Source organism: Oncorhynchus keta, chromosome 2 (genome assembly GCF_023373465.1).
Source record: "Oncorhynchus keta strain PuntledgeMale-10-30-2019 chromosome 2, Oket_V2, whole genome shotgun sequence".
NCBI lineage: Eukaryota > Metazoa > Chordata > Actinopteri > Salmoniformes > Salmonidae > Oncorhynchus > Oncorhynchus keta.
The window spans coordinates 27,277,236-27,302,760 of record NC_068422.1 but is presented as its reverse complement, the minus strand read 5'-3'; the positions used below and the strand labels follow the sequence as shown (position 1 = coordinate 27,302,760).

The window sequence follows — 25,525 nt, the reverse complement described above, 5'->3', positions numbered from 1 at the left end:
GCATGGCCATGGAAACCCATTTCATGAAGCTCTCAATGAACAGTTCTTGTGCTGACGTTGCTTCCAGAGGCAGTTTGGAACTTGGTAGTGAGTGTTGCAACCGAGGACTGATGTTTTTTACGTGCTACGTGCTTCAGCACTCGCCGGTCCCGTACGTTTTGCGTCTGAGCCCGTTGTTACTCCTAGACGTTTCTACTTCACAATAACAGCACTTACAGTTGACCGGGGCAGCTCAAGCAAGGCATAAATCTGACCAACTGACTTGTTGGAAAGGTGGCATCCTATGACGGTGCCACGTTGAAAGTCACTGAGGCCATTCCACTGCCAATGTTTGTCTATGGAGATTGCATGGCTGTGTGCTCAAGTTTATACACCTGTCAGGAACGGTGTGGCTGAAATAGCAGAATCTACCAATTTGAAGGGGTGTCCACATACTTTTAAAAATACGGGGGGACGGGGGGTGAAATATATTTTGATTTGTTTAACACTTTTTTGATTACTACATGATTCCATATGTGTTATTTCATAGTTTTGATGTCTTCGCTATTATTATACGCTGTAGAAACATTATAAAAATAAATAAAAACCCTGGAATGAGTAGGTGTGTCCTAACATTTGACTGGTACTGTAGTTGGCCTAGCACCTCACCACCAGTGCTGCTTATTTTAGCTGGGAGTAGTTAGGTAATAGTGAGGTACTGAATGTTTACTACACCATTAGCTAGAAGTATTATTAGCTAGCTAGATTCTATGTTCTGTATATTAGCTTAGTGAGGATTTTACAAATGAAACTTACAACTGAGAAAGAAAAAAAGCATAGTAATGATAACACAATGAAATGTATGGGCCTTATCAAAGGGAAGTTGGGATGGTCTTTTCTTGACTTGGCCTTTTCGGGATACACAGATACGACAACCTCGGGAACCACTTGACATTTTGGGAATCCCCCTCCGACACTCACCTTCTCCAGTTTTCCCGACACAGGGATGAGTTTGGGCGGCGGACCGCCAATATTCCCGTTGAGACCTCGGTTATCCCTCTGCTCCTCCGAGTCGCTACACGGACTCCCGACCGCCACCACATGGTTATCATTCCAGTCTCCTACAGTCACCACCTCAGTCACAAACCCATAGTTTCCATTCCCCGCACCACCACCACCTCCAGCCGCACACCCTGCCCCACCAGCAGAGTTACCTGCCCGGGGCTGCTTCTTGGTGGGCAGTGGCGGGGGCTGGAGCTGTGTGATCTGGATCTGGGTCTGGTTGTTGATGACCAGTAGTTGTTCCAAGGAGCTCGCGCTGTGCAGGGTGTTGCTATCACCCTGGAGCCTGAAACAGCTGGTGGTTGGGGTGTTATGGCGTGTCTTAGTGCTGAAATAAAAATAATTTTTAATAATAATTGATTGGAATTACAGTATATAGCATATTTATAGTAGCTATTTTCCATTGTATAAAAAAGTAACCTTTATTTAACTGGGCAAGTCAGTTAAGAACAAATTCTTATTTACAACGACGGCCTACACCAGCCAAACCCAGACGACATTGGGCCAATTGTGCGCCGCCCTATGGGTCTCTTAATCACAGCCGGTTGTGATACAGCCTGGATTTGAACTAGGGTGTCTGTAGTGACACCTCTAGCATTGAGAGGACTGCCTTAGACTGCTGCGCCACTCAGGAGCCAGTAAGGGAGGAATCACTAGCCTGGTCCAAGATCTGTTTGTGCTCTTGTTTGGCATGACAATCCCAGGAGTTGGCAAGAGAGCAGAAACAAGGTAAAAAACTGGAACCCAGGCTAGGAAATCATCTCATCCACGACCAATATAGCCTGAGTGTCAGTCTGTTTGTGCTATCATGCCAACTCCTTGTCACTTATTTTCCAACCATGTTTGGCTTGACCAGAACAACAATAAAGTAGGTAAGAGCACTTAAACAGACTGGCACCCGGCCACGACTAATGAGTAGCACCCTACCTGAACTCGCTGGCGGCCCGGCAGTGTCGCTGCTCCTGATAGGTCCGGCCAGAGATGAGGCTGCTGACGGAGCCCATGGTGGCTCCGGGGCCACAGGGCCCTCCAACCACGGGGGAGAGGGAGATGATGTCGAGGCTGGTAGGAGGCTTGGGGTGGTCAGTTGTGGACACAGGCAGGGTCTGAACCAGAGCCATGGTACCTGGACAAGGCTGGACATACACTGAACACACACTCTGCACCGAGAGAGAGGGGAAGTAAAGTTTAATTTTAAGTACACTTCATTGGGACATTATTAAGGCTGATCATTGTTACAGGTCACAGTCAAACATATTTCCCATCCTTTCCCTTCAACATTCAAAATATTACGTTTTTAAAAATGTGTAGAATTGTGCGTGTGTTTGTGTGCTTCATGTTTAAGCGGCAGCGTAGCCTAGTGGTTAGAGCGTTGGGTTAGTAACCGGAAGGTTGCGAGTTCAAACCCCCGAGCTGACAAATCTGTCGTTCTGCCCCTGAACAGGCAGTTAACCCACTGTTCCCAGGCCGTCATTGAAAATAAGAATATGTTCTTAACTGACTTGCCTGGTTAAATAAAGGTAAAATAAATAAAAAAACAAGCATTTAATTTCCAGACAGTATTATGTTAGTGTGAGTTGCCTGGGGGACAGAGAGGGGACATATTATACACACACACTCACTGTCCCACATATAGTACTTCAAACCCAGTCCTCCCTGAGGCTTCCAGGCAGGACACCCATCAACTCTATGCCAAATTTAATTAGTGTTTTTGCCCAGGATACCAAGCGTCCAGTACACGAGTGCAGGGAACACAGGCCATATTCAGCCAACAGTCAGAGAAAGGATAGGGAGCAGAGAGAGAGGGAGGAAATATAGGTGGAGAAATGAGGACAAAGAGAAGGAGAAAGAAATGGGGGATTCCTAGGTTCTGAGGAGGACACCTACTGAGGGAGTAATAACCGAGTAGTGTCAGGGTTGTTCAACAACTCTATCAATTACTGGTCACTCTCTAACACCTCAATGACTCTCCACTGGAGGTGTGTGTGTGTGTGTGTGTGTGTGTGTGTGTGTGTGTGTGTGTGTGTGTGTGTGTGTGTGTGTGTGTGTGTGCACATATGAAGATGCAAGCAAAATTCAGCGGTGTGTGTGTTATGCAAGAAGTTGACCATTTCCCAGACCAGAATCACCATGGATCATGTCCTCCATATACCTTCCCCCATCCACCCCCACCCCTCTCCTCAGCCCCAGCCAAGGTCTACTCTGCCTGGGATAATGGCATTAGTAGACCATCCGGGATGGTAGGTGATCCCCCCCAGCCCTAACCCTGTGACCACAGCAGGAGTGGGACGTAGCTGGGCAGACTCCCTACTCTCTCCTCCCTGACTTCCAGGAGCCTGGTTTTGTTCCTGCTGCTCTGGGATACAAAGCCCCAGATTTCATTTCCCTCTGATTCTGTTCACTGCTTATTTCTAAAGTTATGAAGTTCCTCCCTCGCATGCAACTCCTCCTCCCACACACACACATTCCCTGCCCCCTTCTCTTTCACTAGTCAGACTGAGCAAAAATGCAACACCCCCTCCACCTTCTCCTCTCCAAAACATGCTGAGAAAGTGGGTGAGCGCTCCTTTGCTTCAGAGGCAGTGAAGGCAACTAGCATAGGGTGATTTGGAAGCATGACACAAAAACATGCGAAAAAACATCCAAGTCTCTCTTTCTTTGGAAGCTTATGTAAAGCAGTTTAACACATTTTCAAGTATGAGTATTATAGAAGTATTCCTTTATAGAAAACACCTTAAACATTAAGCAAAGTGCCAAACGATTTTGGGTTGCACTTCAGTGATGAAATAAGGGGTAACGGCAGGGAAATAACAGGAAACGACCGAGAAACACAGTAATGACAGGGTAATAGCCTGTTCATAGTTAGTATCTAGCTGCTAAATAACAATATAAAGGGTGCCACATTTTCCTGGTTGTTATGTAGAAACAAGTATTTGTTACTTAAGAACTATAAATACTAGAGGCTAATAAGCACAAACTATGTAGTAAGTATTCAAGGCCATGTCACCTGTTCTCAATAAAACTGTATACTCATATAGAATGTAGAAATAATTTTTATTCAACAGAAACGTTTGAGAAAGTACATCATACTGTATGTGGGCCAACCACAAAACAAGGCTTTTGGTAGCTACAGTTGAAGTCAGAAGTTTACATACACCTTAGCCAAATACATTTAAACTCAGTTTTTCACAATACCTGACATTTAATCCTAGTAAGAATTCTGTCTTAGGTCAGTTAGGATCACCACTTTATTTTAAGAATGTGAAATGTCAGAATAATAGTAGAGATAATTATTTATTTCAGCTTGTATTTCTTTCATCACATTCCCAGTGGGTCAGAAGTTTACATACACTCAATTAGTATTTGGTAGCATTGCCTTTAAATCGTTTAACTTGGGTCAAACGTTTCTGGTAGCCTTCCACAAGCTTCCCACAATAAGTTGGGTGAATTTTGGCCCATTCCTCCTGACAGAGCTGGTGCAACTGAGTCAGGTTTGTAGGCCTCCTTGCTCACACTTTTTCAGTTCTGCCCACAAATGTTCTATAGGATTGAGGTCAGGACTTTGTGATGGCCACTCCAATACCTTGAATTTGTTGTCCTTAAGCCATTTTGCCACAACTTTGGAAGTGTGATTGGATTAATTTCCCATTTGGAAGACCCATTTGCAACCAAGCTTTAACTTCCTGAATGATGTCTTGAGATGTGGCTTCAATATATCCACATAATTTCCCTCCTCATCATACCATCTATTTTGTGAAGTGCACCAGTCCCTCCTGCAGCAAAGCACCCCCATAACATGATGCTGCCACCCCCGTGCTTCACGGTTGGGATGGTGTTCTTCGGCTTGCAAGCCTCCCCCTTTTTCCTCCAAACATAACGATGGTCATTATGGCCAAACAGTTCTATATTTGTTTCATCAAACCAGAGGACATTTCTTCAAAAAGTACGATCTTTGTCCCCATGTGCAGTTGCAAACCGTAGTCTGGCTTTTTTATGGCGGTTTTGGAGCAGTGGCTTCTTCCTCTCTGAGCGGCCTTTCAGGTTATATCGATATAAGATTTGTTTTACTGTGGATAATAGATACTTTTGTACCTGTTTCCTCCAGCATCTTCACAAGGTACGTTCATCAGCGTACCAAAGTACGTTCATCTCTAGGAGACAGAACGCGTCTCCTTCCTGAGTGATATGACTGTGACTGGAATGGGATCCGTGACTGGGAAGTATAATCCCGTTATAAGCAAGTTTGATCCAGTCTGTTAATACAGTGCCTTGCGAAAGTATTCGGCCCCCTTGAACTTTGCGACCTTTTGCCACATTTCAGGCTTCAAACATAAAGATATAAAACTGTATTTTTTTGTGAAGAATCAACAACAAGTGGGACACAATCATGAAGTGGAACAACATTTATTGGATATTTCAAACTTTTTTAACAAATCAAAAACTGAATAATTGGGGCGTGCAAAAGTATTCAGCCCCCTTAAGTTAATACTTTGTAGCGCCACCTTTTGCTGCGATTACAGCTGTAAGTCGCTTGGGGTAGGTATCTATCAGTTGCAAGAGGTTGCAATTTCAGCGGATAATTTTAGAAAGAGAGGGTCCAGATTGTCTAGCCCAGGATAATCAGAACATCAGCTGTCTGGATTTGGGTGAAGGGGAAGCGGGGGGGCGGGGCTTGGGCAAGTTGCTGCAGGGAGTGTTGCCTGAGGCAGGGGTAGCCAGGTGGAAAGCAAGGCCAGCCGTAGACAAATGCTTATTGATTCTCGATTATCGTAGCTTTAATCGGTGGTGACAATGTTTCTATCCTCAGTGCAGTGGGCAGCTGGGAGGAGGTGCTCTTATTCTCCATAGACTTTACAGTGTCCCAAAACCTTTTGGAATTAGTGCTACAGGAAGCAAATTTCTGTTTGAAAAAGCTAGCTTTAGCTTTCCTAACTGACTGAGTATATTGGTTCCTGACTTCCCTGAAAAGTTGAAAATCGTGGGGGCTATTTGATGCTAATGCAGAACGCCACAGGATGTTTTTGTTCTGGTTAAGGGGCAGTCAAGTCTGGGGTGAACCAAGGGCTATATCTGTTTTTAGTTCTACATTTTTTGAATGGGGCATGCTTATTTAAGACGGTGAGGAAAGCACTTTTAAAGAGCAACTAGGCATCCTCTACTGAAGGGATGAGGTCAGTATCCTTCCAGGATCCCCGGGCCAGGACGATTAGAAAGGCCTGTTCGTTGAAGTGTTTAAGGGAGCATTTGACAGTGATGAGGGGTGGTCGTTTGACCGCGGACCCATTACACACGCAGGCAATGAGGCAATGATCGCTGAGATCCTGGTTGAAGACAGCAGAGGTGTATTTAGAGGGCAAGTTGGTCAGGATGATATCTAAGAGGGTGCCCATGGTTACAGATTTAGGGTTGTACCTGGTAGGTTCCTTGATAATTTGTGTGAGATTGAGGGCATCGTCCTTAGATTGTAGGACGGCCGGGGTGTTAAGCATCTTCAAAGTTCACCTAACAGTTCGAACTTTGAAAATAGATAGGGGGCAATAAATTCACATATGGTGTCCAGGGCACAGCTGGGGGCTGAAGGGGGTCTATAACAAGAGGCAACGGTGACAGACTAGTGTCTGGAAATGTGGATTTTTAGAAGTAGAAGCTCGAATTGTTTGGGCACAGACCTGGATAGTATGACAGAACTCTGCAGGCTATCTCTGCAGTAGATTGCAAATCCGGCCCCCTTTGGCAGTTCTATTTTGTTGGAAAATGTTATCGTTAAGGATGGACATGTCAAGATTTTTGGTGGCATTCCTCACCCAGGATTCAGACACGGCTAGGACATACGGGTTGACGGAGTGTGCTAAAGCAGTGAATAAAACAATCTTAGGGAGGAGGCTTCTAATGTTATCATGCATGAAACCAAGGCTTTTACGGTTACAGAAGTCAACAAATGATAGCTTCTGGGGAATGGGAATGGAGCTAGGTACTGCAGGGCCTTGGTTAACCTCTACATCACCAGAGGAACAGAGGAGGAGTAGGATAAGGCTATGGCTAAAGGCTAAAAGAACTGGTCACTTGTGCGTTCAGAACAGAGAGTAAAAGGAGCAGATTTCCCGGCCCGGAAGAAAAGATTCAAGGTATAATGTACATACATTAGTATTTTTAGATGTAGGCCTATTGTATATGTGTTTTATTGTACCGTCACCATCTTTACTGCAAAAACAATTACAAACATAACTTTAAGCTACATAATAATTTGACAGAAGTAACGAACTATCCATTGATCAACACAGTAATTGATAAAACAGGACCATGTTTGCAAAACAAGTGGTTCTGAGCTTATGTGAATATTACACAGGTTAGCTAACAGTAATAGAAAGCAGGAATGCAGACAGGCTCTATAGACCTCTCTATCTATATGAGTGACTGTGTTCAACACACCACCACCTGTTGTTATGTTGCACACCCACTGACCAAAAAAGGACGTTATTATGAAATATAGATTTTTCTCAATGACATGTATTGCTTACATAAAGGTTTAAATAAATTACCATTTAAACAGCAAAGAACAACAGGCAGGTACCACAGAAATTATGACAAGACACAAAAGCTTGATCAATCAAGCCTGATGGTCTTATAAAAGCAAAGGTAACTTTCATATAATTTCAAAAGTTAAAAAAGTAGTGGAATGGGATAATGTTTAAGTATGAGAAGGAAAGCATGTAATACTTTATTTTTTTATTAATGTGGTACAAACCACATTATTGTGGGAGCACCTCCTCTAAGAGTATGAATTAGGCTGTTTGAAAAGGTTTGAATCCTAAGCAACCTGCCTACACATTGTTTGAAGCACAATAGACTAGTGATGGGGGGAAAACCGATACAGTTGCATATTTATTATATCGATAGTTTGACTCTAAATATCGATTTGTAAAAGATGGGCGAAAAATGTATACAGTTACGAATTTCTTACATTATTTTGGACAATATTATATTGACACTTTGATTTATAAATGTTTTTGCTAGTGGTAGTCGGCTGTACCTCCGCCAAAACTCCAATATTTTTCCTCCTATAGCTTGTTCTCCAGGTCGAAGTCCATGCCCGCGAGGAAATCTTATTAGCATAATCAAAAAATCCCCATAAATATCAGTCAGTTTAAGATATATTTTTTATTATTATTGGATGTGTCTAAATACAACACATCTGCCTACAGTATGTAACACTTCCGCCTATACGGTGAAAGGTGACAGTGTTTGTCAGACCATAAGACATCCCAAAAATCGGTCTTCTCACAAAATTGTCTGTAGCGTTTGGCCTACAAACTATTATGAACCCTCTATGGAAAGATGAGACTCTCACTCTCTCTGTTCTCCATTTTGCTCTACTCTCACGAACACGTACACCACCATTCAAAAGTTTGGGGTCACTTAGAAATGTCCTTGTTTTTGAAAGAAAATCAACATTTTTGTCTATTAAAATAACATCAAATTGATCAGAAATACAGTGCAGACATTGTTAATGTTGTAAATAACTATTGTAGCTGGAAATGGCTGATCTTTATGGAATATTTACATAGGCGTACAGAGGCCCATTATCAGCAACCATCACTCCTGTGTTCCAATGGCACGTTGTGTTAGCTAATCCAAGTTTATAATTTTAAAAGGCTATTTGAAATCCATTTTGCTGGCTGGCTCACGAGCTACCATTACATGTTTGATCTTATTATTCGTATCTCAGAGCCATTTACTTAGCTAGTTATAGCATAATGTTAGCTAGCTAACATTGAACCTGGTTGGTTAGCTACCTGCAGATTCATGCAGGGTAGTAACATCATGAGTTGGGATTATGGTTCATTGTTTACCCAGCTAGCTAGCTACATGTCTAAACAAAATACTCCACTATGCAAGTAACGGTAGCTAACGACTTTAGTACATCGCGCTGTTCCGTACATTTGACCTATTTCATAGTTTTGATGTCTTCACTATTCTACTATGTATAAAATAGTAAAAATAAAGAAAAACCTTAAATGAGTAGGGGTGACCAAATGTTTAACTGGTACTGTATATGTTGACTGTTTAGTGACAATAAGGGGTTAAATATGTTAAAAAATAACAACTGTTTCCTGATCTCTCAGATATTGGACAGAAATCAGAACAAACATTTAGATTTGTTTTGTGACTATCTGTTGTTCCATGTAGTGAATCTCTTATTTAATGCGTTATGGGCTAATAGCAAATATATGTTCTAATAGCAAATAATTTTTTTATACACATTTTTATACTTCAAGGGGTCTTAAAATTCAAAATGAAATGGCATGATTCTTGGTATGACCTTCTTAAAACAATTCCATATAGCTTAGTACCTCCCCCAGCTTAGACTCTTATGGGTTAAATTGTGAGCCAACATGTTTCCAACATTTGTTTTTCTCTTGTCTCTCTGCAAGCAGACATATAGTGAACAATATGTTGGAATATAGAATCATGAGAAGAGAATTGCAATAGGCATATCGTATTACAAATCAAATCAAAGTTTATTTGTCACGTGCGCCAAATACAACAGTGAAATGCTTACTTACAGGCTCTAAACAACAGTGCTAAAAATAAAAACTAGACTTGGCACTCCTAGACTTGGCACTCCGGTACCGCTTGCCATGCGGTAGTAGAGAGAACAGTCTATGACTGGGGTGGCTGGGGTCTTTGACAATTTTCAGGGCCTTCCTCTGACACCGCCTGGTGTAGAGGTCCTGGATGGCAGGCAGCTTAGCCCCAGTGATGTACTGGGCCGTACGCACTACCCTCTGTAGTGCCTTGCGGTCAGAGGCCGAGCAGTTGCCGTACCAGGCAGTGATGCAACCAGAGATGAGATGCTCTCGATGGTGCAGCTGTAGAACCTTTTGAGGATCTGAGGACACATGCAAAATCTTTTTAGTTTCCTGAGGGGGAATAGGCTTTGTCGTGCCCTCTTCACGACTGTCTTGGTGTGTTTGGACCATTCTAGTTTGTTGGTGATGTGAACACCAAAGAACTTGAAGCTCTCAACCTGCCCCACTACAGCCCTGTTGATTAGAATGGGGGCGTGCTCAGTCATCCTTTTCCTGTAGTCCACAATCATCTCCTCAGTCTTGGTTACGTTGAGGGATAGTATTGACACCTACTGTAAGTATCGCGATCATATCATATTGTGAGGTCACTGGCAAAGAGGTGGGGCTTTAGGAGGGATTGAAAGATAGTGATGGAATCCAAGTCACTGATGGAATAAGTTCCAGAGCCTAGGAGCAACCCTGGAGAAGGCCCTGTCGCCGAAGTTCTGGAGCTTCTACCTGGGGATGACAAGGTGGCCTGCTGTGGTCGAACAGAGTGCATGTGTGGGATGATGGAGGAGAAGAAGGTTTGAGAGGTAAGGGGGGTACCTTGGGGCAAGGTGATGAAGGGCTTTGTAGGTCATGCCTAAAAATATGAACAGTGATATTCAGTGATGTGTTGGGTTGGATTTGCCCCAAACATAACACTTTGTATTCAGGACATAAAGTTAATTTATTTTCCAATTGTTTTGCAGTTTTAATTTAGTGCTCTTTACAAAACAGGATGCATGTTTAGGAATATTTTTATTCTGCACAGGCTTCCTTCTTTTCACTCTGTCATTTAGGTTAGTATTTTGGAGTAACTATAATGTTGTTGATCCATCCTCAGTTTTTTTCCTATCACAGCCATTAAACTCTGTAGCTGTTTTAAAGTCACCATTGGCCTCATGGTGAAATCCCTGAGCGGTTTCCTTCCTCTCCGGCAACTGAGTTAGGAAAGATGCCTGTATCTTTGTAGTGACTGGGTGTATTATACACCATCCAAAGTGTAATTAATAACTTCACCATGCTCAAAGGGATATTCAATAGGTGCCCTTCTTTGCAAGGGATTGGAAAACCTCCCTGGTCTTTGTGGTTGAATCTGTATTTGAAATTCACTGCTCGACTAAGGGACCTTACAGATAATTGTATGTGTGGGGTACAGAGATGATGTAGTCATTCAAAATCATGTTAAACACTATTATTGCACACACAGTGAGTCCATGCAACATTGACTCGAGACATTTTAGCTTTTAATTTTGTATTATTTTGTAAAAATGTCTAAAAACATCATTCTACTTTGACATTATGGGGATTGTGTGAAGGCCAGTGACACAACATCTGAATTTAATCTATTTTAAATTCAGGAATGTGGAAAAAGTCAATAGGTGTGAATACTTTCTGAAGGCACTGTAAAACATAGTTTTAGTTTTTAATTGCCCTTACCTTCCTACACAGTGACTGTCTGTCTGATGTCTCTGTCACCTTCCCTCACATGGCTTGAAGCCCTGTAGCGCGTGTGTGTGTGTCCACTATGGCTGCCAGTCGGCTTCTGTGTTAGCCAATTTTTCCTTGTTTAGTTTGGGAAGTACCTAGCTGCCACCAGGTACTGACCCACTTCATTAAAGCAGGCTTTCTATGCTGTAACACAGAATACATGCACGTGCACATGAACATGCACATGCGCACACACACAGATCAAACACAGCTAGAGACTGGCAACAAAAGCCAGTTTCGTTTTTTTAATTTTATGGCCAACCGGTTGCTATTGCAGACTTCAGCTGCTCTCTCTGTTTGGATTGGTTGCCATGGCACCAGAGAGGCCTACATGTTTCATGCCCGGGGTGGAACGAGATGGAGGGAGGGAGGGTGGGAATAAGAGAAATAAGAAATGAAAAGGAGAAAAACAAAAGAAAGAAAGAATGAAAGAAAGAATGAAAGAAGATACCGGGAATAGGTAAAATAATAAAAAGAGAGAAAGAGAGAGTGAATGAGTGAGTCAGTGTCTGCTTGTGTGTGTGTGTCAGTCTGACAGGGGGGAGGTTGGCTCCTTAGCATCTCAAAGCATCTGGGCTCCATTATGGCCAGACTGTAGAGAGGGCTGAAGACTGAATCACACACACACGCACACACAGAGGAACACACACAGCAGGTGGAGTTCACTGTATGGGCATAACAGGAGTGTTAAGATGCTCCCAAAGTTACACAGTGAGACAATGGTGGTTGTATGCAGCATTGGTCATCATAGTCACAACAGGGTTTGATTAATCAGGTCTTGGCTGGTCATTATAATCGCTACAGGGTTTGATTAATCAGGTATTGGCTGGTCATTATAATCGCTACAAGGTTTGATTAATCAGGTCTTGGCTGGTCATTATAATCGCTACAGGGATTGATTAATCAGGTATTAGCTACAATCCCTGCTTCATAACGCCCTGTGTTAAACAGTTTAGAGAATCATACACTGCCAGAAACATACAGGTAGGAAGGAAGGAAGAATAAAAGAGTAACAGTATAGGAGAAGAACAATGCCAGGAGAAGAGAAATATCGAGTGTGAGGACTTGAGCGAGAGAAAGAGAGAGGGAGGTGCTCCATCAGAAGCCTTGTTTATTTAAGAACATCCATACAATATCAGACACATATCGCTAACCCTTTTGTCTAATAGCAAAAAATATCAGTACTGGCTCCATATCTTCCCAGTGTAACTCTTGCTTACTCTTCTATTCTACTTTAGTCTACACTACTATAATCTATTCAATTATATTCCACTTTATTCTATTATATTCTATTGTATTTATTCTGTGGGTCAGGGCATAAGGTATACAGTAGGAGACAGCTCTGGACAGATGAGGTAAACAGACAGTTGGTCCTCAGTCAGCAGGTCTGGGAATGGGGAGGGAAGGCATTGGAAGTATGTGAGGGGAAATGGCTGAGTTGAATCTTGCTCTCAAAGTCCAGTCGGAAATTTCCAACCACTAATGGTTATTTAGCAGTGGCCGGTGGTCAGACAGACAGACACTTGCGTGTGTGTGTGTGTGGGAGGGGGTTGCGGCTCGCGGTCCGACAGGCAGACAGGGATAATGTGAATACCGCTGGTGCTGGTGGTTGTGGGTGTGTGGAGAGACTCGGCACCACTCTGCCAGCCTGCTACGGTCCATCAGACACCAGTCCCAAATCAATCCCTTGACGTCTCCCCTTGATTAGTTGAATCCAGTGTGTTGGTACTGGTCTGGAACAAAAGCCTTAGCTACACTGTGTCGTTTTGTTGCTGTAAACCAATGGGACAAGTAGCTCACAGTCCTGTATTCTGGTTAAAATGATCCCCTTAGGGTCTGTTACAACCAACTCTGACTGCTCTGGCAATAATTGTCGAGGAGCTCAGAAAACTAGAGAGAAAGAAGCAACAAAAAGAGAGAAACTCCCCTCCCAAACTCCCCTTCCCTTCTGTGGTATTGTTTCTATAGTAAGTGAAGAGCTATTGTTTCAGAGTTAAAGACGACAAGGACAGAGGCGGGGGTGTTAGTTAAATCAATTTCATTCAATTCAAAGGGATTGATTGGCATGGGAAACATTGTTTACATTGCCAAATCAAGTGAAATAGATAATAAACCAATGTGTTATTTCACTCTAAACACAACCCCACTCTGCCATGAACCAGAGAAGGGGGCAGAAAGAGGATAGGTAAGCCCAGTAATAGCACCCTGTTTCTGGGGAGAGGATAACTACCACACCTAGGCTTCACCAGGAGAAACTAGGTCACACTATCACAAAATGTTGTCTGCTTCTGCTCGGCAGTCAAGATTTCAACAAAGCTAAAGTTATGTTAGAGACAGTTGAACTGTCATCCAATTAATCATTAGTAGTTTCCTCGTTGCTGACTTCAAGCAGAATGCATAGTTGGTAGGATTAGACACACACACAGGCACAAACACACACAAATTAATTCCACACCAGCTGTTACATAAGCAGTGCTGCCTAAGTCCAACTGTGCCAGGCAGTGTGTAATTCAGGATAACTATAATGTATAATTCAAGATAACTCATCGTGGAGAGACAGAGGGCTCTATTTTCAGATGGCGCTAAGGAGACGCAAGTGTCAAACGTACATTCGTTTGCAATTTTGTAATGTAAAAACTGCCAGACTGGCATTTCCCACCCCTTACGCCAGATTCGGTAATTTACCTGTCTGGCAACATTTAAGATGTGTCCTTAATTGTTTTATTAGAATTTGATTTGAATTATTCACTCTCTTTTTAAGCCTTATTAGTGAATTGAATCTAGTTTATTAACAACGTTTGGCATGTCCATGGCTCAGACATGGCAGACACAATGCAATTTACAGTAGGCCTAGCCCCTATATCAGTTTAGATGCTGTTTAACAATATCTTTCCATATTGAAGCCATGCAATTAGGCTTCTTACAATGTCGACTGTAAACATGTTCAACATATTTAGCAAAGATGGGATAGGCCTACATACAGTACATTTTGTCATTTTGTTTCTGCAGGCTATTTAAAAAACTAGGCTATAACAGATAACATTCATATTGGAGTTGATGATAACGCAATATATAACATACCATAAATACACAACTTAAAGCAACCACATATTTAGCCATAGTGCAAGTACTGATTGACCAGTGAAGGGTCAAGCCTCGACACACTTACAACTTGTTAATTCATCAAAACCCAGCCCTTTAGCTCCACTGCCAGCTACTGTGATCATAATTCCGGCTGTGAAAATAGCAAAAAACTATTTTGGAGACGCCCGAACCTATAGCGCTACCACCAGCGCTAAGATTTCCCATTGTGTTAGGTTTATTAAAATAGAGCCCAGAGTCTGAGTGAGTAGGGGGAAACCACCTAAGTACAAAAGTGATTATACACACACAGACCCAGTCGGTCGGTCGGTCGGTCGGTCGGTCGGTCGGTCGGTCGGTCGGTCGGTCGGTCGGTCGGTCGGTCGGTCGGTCGGTCGGTCGGTCGGTCGGTCGTCGGTCGGTCGGTCGGTCGGTCGGTCGGTCGGTCGGTCGGTCGGTCGGGTCGGTCGGTCGGTCGGTCGGTCGGTCGGTCGGTCGGTCGGTCGGTCGGTCGGTCGGTCGTCGGTCGGTCGGTCGGTCGGGTCGGTCGGTCGGTCGGTCGGTCGGTCGGGTCGGTCGGTCGGTCGGTCGGTCGGGTCGGTCGGTCGGTCGGTCGGTCGGTCGGTCGGTCGGTCGGTCGGTCGGTCGGTCGGTCGGTCGGTCGGTCGGTCGGTCGGTCGGTCGGTCGGGTCGGTCGGTCGGGTCGGGTCGGTCGGTCGGTCGGTCGGTCGGTCGGTCGGTCGGTCGGTCGGTCGGTCGGTCGGTCGGTCGGTCGGTCGGTCGGGTCGGTCGGTCGGTCGGTCGGTCGGTCGGTCGGTCGGTCGGTCGGTCGGTCGGTCGGTCGGTCGGTCGGTCGGTCGGTCGGTCGTGGTCGGTCGGTCGGGTCGGGTCGGGTCGGTCGGTCGGGTCGGTCGGTCGGGTCGGGTCGGTCGGTCGGTCGGGTCGGTCGGTCGGGTCGGGTCGGTCGGTCGGTCGGGTCGGTCGGTCGGTCGGGTCGGTCGGTCGGGTCGGTCGGACGGACGGACGGACGGACGGGACGGACGGGCGGACGGACGGACGGGGACGGACGGACGGACGGACGGACGGACGGACGGACGGACGGACGGACGGACGGACGGACGGACGGACGGACGGACGGACGGACGGACGTACAGACGGACGGACGGACGTACGGACGGACGGACGTACGGACGGACGGACGGACGGACGGACGGACGGACGGACGGACGGACGGACGGACGGACGGACGGACGGACGGACGGACGGACGGACGGACGGACGGACGGACGGACGGACGGACGGACGGACGGACGGACGGACGGACGGACGGACGGACGGACGGACGGACGTACGGACGGACGGACGGACGGACGGACGGACGACTGGACGGACGGACACAGACAGACAGACAGACAGACAGACAGACAGACAGACAGACAGACAGACAGACAGACAGACAGACAGACAGACAGACAGACAGACAGACAGACAGACAGACAGACAGACAGACAGACAGACAGACAGACAGACAGACAGACAGACAGACAGACAGACAGACAGACAGACAGACAGACAGACAGACAGACAGACAGACAGACAGACAGACAGACAGACAGACAGACAGACAGACAGACAGACAGACAGACAGACAACACTGATTCAGCGCAGTGAGCTGAGACCAAACCTACTTTAATGAGCGCTCTTGCCCTCTCTTTAAGCTCTTCTTTCTCTCACACACCTCTCTCTACTCCCTTCCCTCCATCCCCCCTCTCACTCAAACCTTATATAAAGGCCTGGCACAGGGGTCAACAGAAAGAAGAGAGAGAGTCAGAGGGGAGGAGGGAAAATAGGGAATAGGAAAGGAGAAAAGGAGATGTTATGAAGGTTTGGGAAGGACAGAAAAATACATCATGTTATATGTCACATTTCCGGCTCAGGGACTGGAAACAGCAACTTTTCGGTTACTGGCCCAACACTCTTAACTGCTAGGCTACCTATAGTGTGAGTCAACATTAGGTCGATGTGGAAAGGGTTACGAGACCCGCAGCAGCATGAGACACACATTTACAGTACCTCATCTGATTTGTTCCAAAGTATATGAGGTAACCATCCTTTCCACCTCTTCCACTGTTCTCTCTCTCTCCCTCTCCCTCTCTCTCCCTCTCCCTCTCCCTCCCTCTCCCTCCCTCTCCCTCCCTCTCCTCCCTCCCTCCCTCCCTCTCTCCCTCCCTCTCCCTCCCTCCCTCCCTCCCCTCCCTCCCTCCCTCCCCTCCCCCTCCCTCCTCCCTCCCTCCCTCCCTCCCTCCCTCCCCCTCCCTCCCTCCCTCCCTCCCTCCCTCCCTCCCTCCCTCCTCCCTCCCTCCCTCCCTCCCTCCCTCCTCTCCTCTCTCTCCCTCCCTCTCTCTCCCTCTCTCTCCCTCTCTCCCTCCCTCTCTCCCCTCTCTCTCCCTCTCTCTCCCTCCTCTCTCTCTCTCTCTCCCTCTCTCTCTCCCTCCCCCCTCTCTCTCCCTCCCTCCCCCTCCCCCCCTCCCTCCCTCTCCCTCCCTCCCTCAGATATTCTCTAAACCAATCTTTGTTTTTATCCTGACAGGTTGTCATACAAAGTGAAATATGCCATTACCCTTATCACAGTTTAACCAGTCTAGACAATTACAGTGTACATTGTAGAATAATAGTGAAGACATCAAAACTATGAAATGACACACATGGAATCATGTAGTAACCAAAAAAGTGTTACCATTTTTTACTCTTCAAAGTAGCCACCCATTGCCTTGATGACAGCTTTGCACACTCTCGGCATTCTCTAGTGAAGACATAGTTTTGATGTCTTCACTATTACTATCCAATGTAGAAATTAGTAAAAAATAAAGAAAAGCCCTTTAATGAGTAGGTGAGCCAACATTTTGACTGGTACTGTATGTCTCAGATAGATCATCAACAAAAACGTTGTGGCCAAACAAAAATCTAGAATATGAAGTTGAGCTGAATTTAGATTCCAAACGGAATCACTGTTGTTATGGTTTGGTTTAACCACGGAGGAAAAATGACAATGTTCCTGTGATGAAGAAACAGCTCATTAAAAAGAGACGACTACACAACAGTGACCACTTCTGTTCTCTACTCTCGCATCAAGACAAACTGTGTTTGTGTTTACAACTTGTTGCGCCTCATATATAGTGGTTAGTTTAGTGTGTGTGTGTGTGTGTGTGTGTGTGTGTGTGTGGGTGTGGGTGTGTATGTGTACTGTATGTATTTGTGGACAGACTGAATAACTCCTTTCTCCTGGCAAGCTGTCAGACAGAAGGGTAACAGGTTTTATCCACAACCTCAGTGACATAGAACACAGATCAATAACCTACAGCCAATTTCTGAATATCAATTATCCAATAACTACAATTCACAGGCTGCCAAAACATAACTCCACCCCCAAAAACCTGTCTCACCTACCCCAACACTAAACCGTTATCCCAAAGTCCTGAGTCCCATCAACCTAAAATCCCACTTCACTTTCCAACTTTGATGCAACCCCCCCACCTTAGCCCTTAAACCACCCCAAACACCCACCCTTGACTTAAGACTCACACATCAAACACCCACACATCAGAATATCCAGTTACTATGGAACTGCCCTCAGAAAAAAACCTAGCAACTGAGTTGTAGTTATTGTTGTTCTGTCCCGATATTAACTCCAGTATCAACTGATCTGGAGTCAGCCTGTACTGCCAATAAGCCAGGCTGCATTTAGCTAAAACAGCCTGGCTTACTGTGGCATTTCTAGAGTAGTTTCCTACCCTGTAACGTTCTGTCTTTCTGTTTAGGTAGGCGAGCATTCATACACACACACTCATAGTGATTTTCCTATGGTCTATATACCTGGAGTTGGAAAATGTGGGATAGCATTATCACCTCACACCTTCCATTGATGGAACTGCTTTCCCACACCGCCTCGAGTGACTAAAGTTCCAATTGGTAACTTTGATTGACTAAACAGAGAAAACGTAAAATATTTCCTAAGCATACACTCATGCATGTGAGCACACACACACCCACACACACACACACACACACACACACACACACACACACACACACACACACACACACACACACACACACACACACACACACACACACACACACACACACACACACACACACACACACACACACACACACACACACACACACACACTTCAGAGTAAGTTTGATCATGAACCATGCTGTGGCTTTCTCACACACACTCACCCCAGTGAAACGCCTGCATTGCTGCCTCCACTTGTCTCCGTCTCTCCTGAAGAAAATCACTATGGTCCCAGTTCGTAAACTCAAATCTTCCTCTCTTTCTCTCTGTTTCTCCTCTCTCGTTCTCCTCTAACTTTCCTATATTCCACAGACCACTGTGAGGAGTTTTAAGAGGAAGCTTTCCTTCTCCCCTTTGATCTCTTCTCCTCTCTTTCCCCCTACTCTGCTTTTCTTCCTTCCCTGCTGTCTGTCTTAGCTCCGCCTCCTTCCCCTCCTCCACTTTCCCCTCCTCCCTCTGCTCTCTCACTTTGTTTGCTGGCCCCCCCTACTTCTCACACACACAGCTTTCCTCCAATTCCCTCCTCGCTTTTTCTTATTCTCTCGCGTTCACAAATATGCACACACACACACACACACACACACACACACACACACACACACACACACACACACACACACACACACACACACACACACACACACACACACACACACACACACACACACACACACACACACACACACCACCAGGGTCTGACAACTTGGATGGAAAATTACTGAGGATAATAGCAGACGATATTGCCACTCCTATTTGCCATATTTTCAATTTAAGCCTACTAGAAAGTGTACCCCCAGGCCTGGGGGGCTTCAAAAATAGTTCCGCTACCTAGGAATAGTAAAGCCCCCTTTACTGGCTCAAATAGTCGACCAATCAGCCTGTTATCGACTTTTGGGAAAAATAGTGTTTGACCAGATACAATGCTATTTTACAGTAAACAAATTGACAACAAACTTTCAGCACGCTTATAGGGAAGGACACTCAACAAGCACAGCACTTACACAAATGACTGGCTGAGAGAAATCTATGCTAAAAAGATTGTGGGGACTGTCTTGTTAGACTTCAGTGTGGCTTTTGACATTATCGATCGTTGTCTGCTGCTGGAAAAATGTATGTGTTATGGCTTTACACCCCCTGCTATATTGGATAAAGAGTTACCTGTCTAACAGAACACAGAGGGTGTTCTTTAATGGAAGCCTCTCCAACATAATCCAGGTAGAATCAGGATTTCCCCAGGGCAGCTGTCTTGGCCCCTTACTTTTTCAATCTTTACTAACGACGTGCCACTGGCCTTGAGTAAAGCCAGTGTGTCTATGTATACGGATGACTCAACACTATACATGTCAGCTGCTACAGAGACTGAAATCACTGGAACAGTTAACAAAGAGCTGCAGTTAGTTACAAACTAAAAGCATTGTATTTGGGACAAATAATTCACTAAACCCTGAACCTCAACTAAATCTTGTAATAAATCATGTGGAAATGTAGCAAGTTGATGTGACTAAACTGCTTGGAGTAACCCTGGATTGTAAACGGTTATGGTCCAAATATATGGTTACAACAGCAGCTATGATGGGGAGAAGTCATAAAGTGCTGCTCTACCTTCTTAACAGCACTATCAACAAGGCAGGTCCTACAGGCCCTAGTTTTGTTACACCTGGACTACTGTTCAGTCATGTGGTCAGGTGCCACAAAAAGGGACATAGGAAAATTGCAATTGGCTCAGAACAGGGCAGTACGGCTGGCCCTCAAATGTTCACAGAGATCTAATATTAATAATATGCATGTCAATCTCTCCTGGCTCAAAGTGGAGGAGAGATTGACTTCATCACTACTTGTATTTATGAGAGGTATTGACATGTCTGTTTTGAACTACTGGCACACAGCTCGGACACCCATGCATACCCCACAAGTAATGCCACCAGAGGTGTCTTCACAGTCCCCAAGTTCAGAACAGACTATGGGAGGAGCACAGTACAGAGCACAGAGCCACAGCTACATGGAACTCTATTCCACATCAAGTAACTGATGCAAGCAGTAAAATTAGATTTCAAAAACAAATACAAATAAATCTTATGGAACAGCAGGGACTGTGAAGCACAACAAACAGGCACAGACACATGCATACACACACACGGTAACATACACACTATACACACACGTACACATGGATTTTGTACTGTAGATATGTGGTAGTGGTGGAGTAGGGGCCTGAAGGCACACAGTGTGTTGTGAAATCTGTGAATATATTGTAATGTTTTGCTGGACCCCAGGAAGAGTAGCTGCTGCCTTGGCACACTGTGCCTTGGCAGCAGCTAATGGGGATCCATAGAAAATACAAAATCAAATACACACACACACAGATCCCCCAACTTCCCTCCTCTTTTTAATCCTGTCTGCATGCTCTCTCCTGCATCTTTCTTTTTTCTCTCTCTCGTTCTCAGTTTACCTCTGACTGTCTCTAACTTTTATTTTGGGGGTGATCTACAGCATCCCTTTAACCAGCTTTAACCCCCTGGTGACAAATCCTGTCCCAATCAAAGCCTGTGGTAACCATAGATGGTAAGTGGATTATACCACAGTAAGCCTCTCTATCCACTCATCCTGATATGGTGGTTAAACACCCTGCCGAACTGGGGACTAGATACAGTATTTCCATCTGTAATTGAACTGATATACCATCAGCCTACTGAAATCCATCAAAAACCTTCATTCATATACCGAAATCCCTTCCACTCTCCTTTCTCATGTCATTTTCTCCTTTACTCTATCTCTCTGTGCGTGTGCTTGTTTGTGTGTGTGTGTGTGTGTGTGTGTGTGTGTGTGTGTGTGTGTGTGTGTGTGTGTGTGTGTGTGTGTGTTCAGGCCTATGGGACTGGACTACCTCCCCGGAACCTGCCCTGAAAAGTAAATAACACTGACTGTTTTCATTACAAAACAGGTTATAATTTAGGAACTACAGTTGCGACAGGAGAGAGATTGAGAGAAAGAAGTAGAGATGGGAGGGGGGTAGAGAAAGGAAGGGGATGGAAAGAGAGCGGGAAAAGAAGAGATATGTGAACCTAATTAACCCAGAGGAAAGGGAGTAGAGTTACATAACACGCATGCATGCACACATACCATACACTCACACACACACACAGCTGTGAATAAACGTCCATCTGCACAGAATTAGAGCACACAGACTGCATGAGTGGACATTTTAGTATAATGGGTGTGTATTTGTGTGTGTGTGTTCCACACCGGCCTCTATGAACTAAACAAATCTAGTTTTATTGCTGTGTGAGCTGCCATGGAAAAGCAATTAGAGAAATGAGTGAACACTAGAGAGAGAGAGAGAGAGAGAGAGAGAGAGAGAGAGAGAGAGAGAGAGAGAGAGAGAGAGAGAGAGAGAGAGAGAGAGAGAGAGAGATGGACAGAGAGAGAGAGAGATGGACAGAGAGAGAATGGGAGAGAGGGATGAGAGATGGACAGAGAGAGAGAGAGAGAGAGAGAGAGAGACAGATAGACAGACAGATGGACAGAGAGTGAGACACACGAGGGTCAGTATACTTCTAATGAAGAAAGTTCATCTGACCCACCATTTCTTATTTCATCTCATCCTGCTCTCTCTATCCCATTCTCTCTCTTTCTCCCTCAATCTCTCTCCTCTTTCCAGCCAATATTTCTCAAATAAAGGAACTCCCCACTCTCCAAAGGTATTGGTAACAGGGAGTGAGGTGGGAGTGAGCTGAACTAACCTCAACTCTGTGACATGGCACATTCCTACTGCTAGCATCAGCAACCTCTCAGTGCTAAAAATAGAACTCAAGATGGAAAGTTGTGGTCAGTGTGTGTGTCTGTCTGTGTGTGTGTGTGTGTGTGTGTGTGTGTGTGTGTGTGTGTGTGTGTGTGTGTGTGTGTGTGTGTGTGTGTGTGTGTGTGTGTGTGTGTGTGTGTGTGTGTGTGTGTGTGTGTGTGTGAGAGAGAGAGAGAGAGAGATGGAGAACGAGAAAGAGAGATGGAGAGAGAGAGGTGGAGTGTTGTGTGTGTGAGAGAGAGAGAGAGAGAGAGAGAGAGAGAGAGAGAGAGAGAGAGAGAGAGAGAGAGAGAGAGAGAGAGAGAGAGAGAAAGTCCCAGTGTTGGCCAGAACAATAGAAGGAAGCAGGTTGCATATCACTCAGACACACAACTCCCTATTATAACTGGATTTATGAGACAGAGCTAAGACCTAACAAGCGTCCACCATTAAACACACACACACACACACACACACACACACACACACACACACACACACACACACACACACACACACACACACACACACACACACGCACACACGCACACACAGCCATGAACGCAAACACACAGAGCCTACAGGCATGCACACACGAATAGGCATAAATCTGTCCACTTTAGGTCAATGGTGTGTTTACTCTGCCCATTAGCTTCATTAAGTCCCAGCAGTACAGCCCACTCTCCCTCTCCATTGCTCATTCTCTTTCTACCTCTCTTTTCAGAAAGAGAAAGAGAGACGGTGCAGGAAGACACATGGAAAAGAGAAAGATAGAAGAGAGACAGAGAGAGCGTATGTAGAGAACGGAGAGAGGGACAACGAGAGGTAGAGGACAGAGAGAGTGTATGAAGAGAGACAGGAGGGACCAGAGAGAGGGACAACGAGAGGCAGAGGACAGAGAGAGTGTATGAAGAGAGACAGGAGGGAACAGAGAGAGGGACAACGAGAGGTAGAGGACAGAGAGATTGTATGAAGATGTATGAAGAGAGACAGGAGGGAACGGAGAGAGGGGCAACGAGAGGTAGAGGACAGAGAGAGTGTATGAAGAGAGACAGGAGGGACCAGAGAGAGGGACAACGAGAGGTAGAGGACAGAGAGAGTGTATGAAGAGAGACAGGAGGGAACAGAGAGAGGGACAACGAGAGGTAGAGGACAGAGAGAGTGTATGAAGAGAGACAGGAGGGACCAGAGAGAGGGACAACAAGAGGCAGAGGACAGAAAGAGACACAGAAGCCTGTGAGAGAAGGGGACAGCTGGGCTGGGAAGAGGGAAAATTTGAGGCGAGTGACAGGGGACAGCAGGAGAGGCGAAACCTGGTAATGGAGACAGAGGAAAGAGGAAAGGACAGCAGCTGTGAAGACCACACACCACTATCACCACACAAACTGGAGCCATAGGGTTGAAGCTGCAACAAGATGGGGAGCCGAACTTTATCTCTCTGCTCACCCTCACCTCCCCTCCCCCACCCCTCTAGGAGCCCAACACCCACTAGTCACTATAAGGGGATTGTACTAGAGAGGGCAAACGTGGCATAATAATCCCAACTGATCTAGCTAATGAGTACACAAGCTATTCAATCCTTATAACCAGGAGCACCTTAAAAAGCTCTCTCACTTACTTACTCTCCGGCAGTGTCACCCCCACCCTCTCCCCCGCAGTGACACAGAACTAGCCATGACCCCTGACCCTTCGTCCCTATGCTATCACACACTTTAAGTATGTGTGTGTGTCTGTGTGTGTGTCCTCCTCCGCTGTCACTGCTATTCATCAGTTAAATTTATCTCAAACAGCACCTTCAAAGCCTTTGGCGAGACCTCAATTTACATCTGTGTCTGTGTCTGTGTGTGTGTGTGGGGGGGAGAGAGAAGAGAGAGAGAGAGAGAGAGAGAGAGAGAGAGAGAGAGAGAGAGAGAGAGAGAGAGAGAGAGAGAGAGAAAGAGAAAGAGAGAGAGAGAAAGAGAAAGAGAAAGAGAAAGAGAAAGAGAGAGAGAGACAGAGACAGAGACAGAGACAGAGACAGAGACAGAGACAGAGACAGAGACAGAGGGAGAGAGAGAGAGAGAGAGAGAGAGAGAGAGAGAGAGAGAGAGAGAGAGAGAGAGAGAGAGAGACAGAGAGAGAGAGAAAGAAAGAGAAAGAGAGAGAGAGAATGAATGAATGAATGAATGAATGAATGGACGACATAATAAAATAAAAACCTTCCAACAAAAGGCCTGTGGTGATGACATCCTCAATGAAATGATAAAATATACAGACAACAAATTCCAATTGGCGATACTAAGACTCTTAAACATCATCCTTAGCTCTGGTATCTTCCCCAATATTTGGAACCAAGGAATGACCACCCCAATCCACAAAAGTGGAGACAAATTTGACCCCAATAACTACAGTGGGATATGGGTCAACAGCAACCTTGGGAAAATCCTGTACATTATCATTAACAGCAGACTCGTACATTTCCTCAGTGAAAACAATCTTCTGAGCAAACGTCAAATTGGCTTTCTACCAAATCATCGTATGACAGACCATGTATTCACCCTGCACACCCTAATTGACAAACAAACAAAACAAAACAAAGACAAAGTCTTCCCATGCTTTGTTGATTTCAAAAAAGCCTTTGAATCTATTTGGCATGAGGGTCTGCTATACAAATTGATGGAAAGTGGTGTTGGGGAAAAAACATATACGACATTATATATAAAATCTTTGAACACAAACAACAAGTGTGCAGTTAAAATAGGCAAGAAACACACCGGATGGACAGAGCCTGGGCTCGAACCCAGAGTCTCTGGTGGCACAGCTAGCACTGCGATTCAGTGCCCTAGACCACTGCACCACCCAGGAGGCCCATATTTACACTACTTTAACTTTTTATACATCATCACGACACTGTACATAGCCATAATATGACATGTAAACATATGTTTCCCATGCCAACAAAACCTGTTGAATTGAATTGAATGAGAGAGAAAGAGAGGGAGAACAACATTCTACGTGACTTGGACAAATTGTTTCAGGACACTGATATGTGGCGGCAGGTAGCCTCGCGGTCGTGGTGGCAGATAACCTAGCGGTTAGAGCATTGGGCCAGTAACTGGAATGTCACTAGTTTGAATCCCTGAGGCAACAGGGTGAACAATCTGTTGTTGTGCCCTTGAGCAAGGCACTTCCCCTAATTGCTCCAGGGTTGCTGTTGATAATGGAGTTGGGATATGCAAA

The 25,525-nt window shown here is 45.2% G+C and overlaps 1 protein-coding gene across 9 annotated transcripts in view; it reads right to left on the bottom strand.

The window, feature by feature from the left end:
* Positions 1 to 25,525, bottom strand: part of LOC118366114 (leucine zipper putative tumor suppressor 2 homolog) — an 89,340-nt gene that overhangs the window by 12,920 nt on the left and 50,895 nt on the right. For 7 of the 9 annotated variants that reach the window (XR_008075271.1, XR_008075270.1, XR_008075273.1 and 4 more), the window contains exons 1-3: positions 18,693 to 19,139; positions 1,969 to 2,201; positions 961 to 1,369 (exon numbers count right to left, since the gene is read on the bottom strand). Coding sequence is in view for 3 of the 9 variants with exons in the window: in XM_052474679.1 (XP_052330639.1) it covers positions 961 to 1,369; positions 1,969 to 2,162 (603 nt within the window). In the remaining 6 variants the exon portion in view is untranslated. Of the gene's footprint in view, positions 1 to 960; positions 1,370 to 1,968; positions 2,202 to 18,692; positions 19,140 to 25,525 lie in introns of those variants that run through there. The other 2 variants (XM_052474698.1, XM_052474690.1) reach the window with 1 other exon arrangement.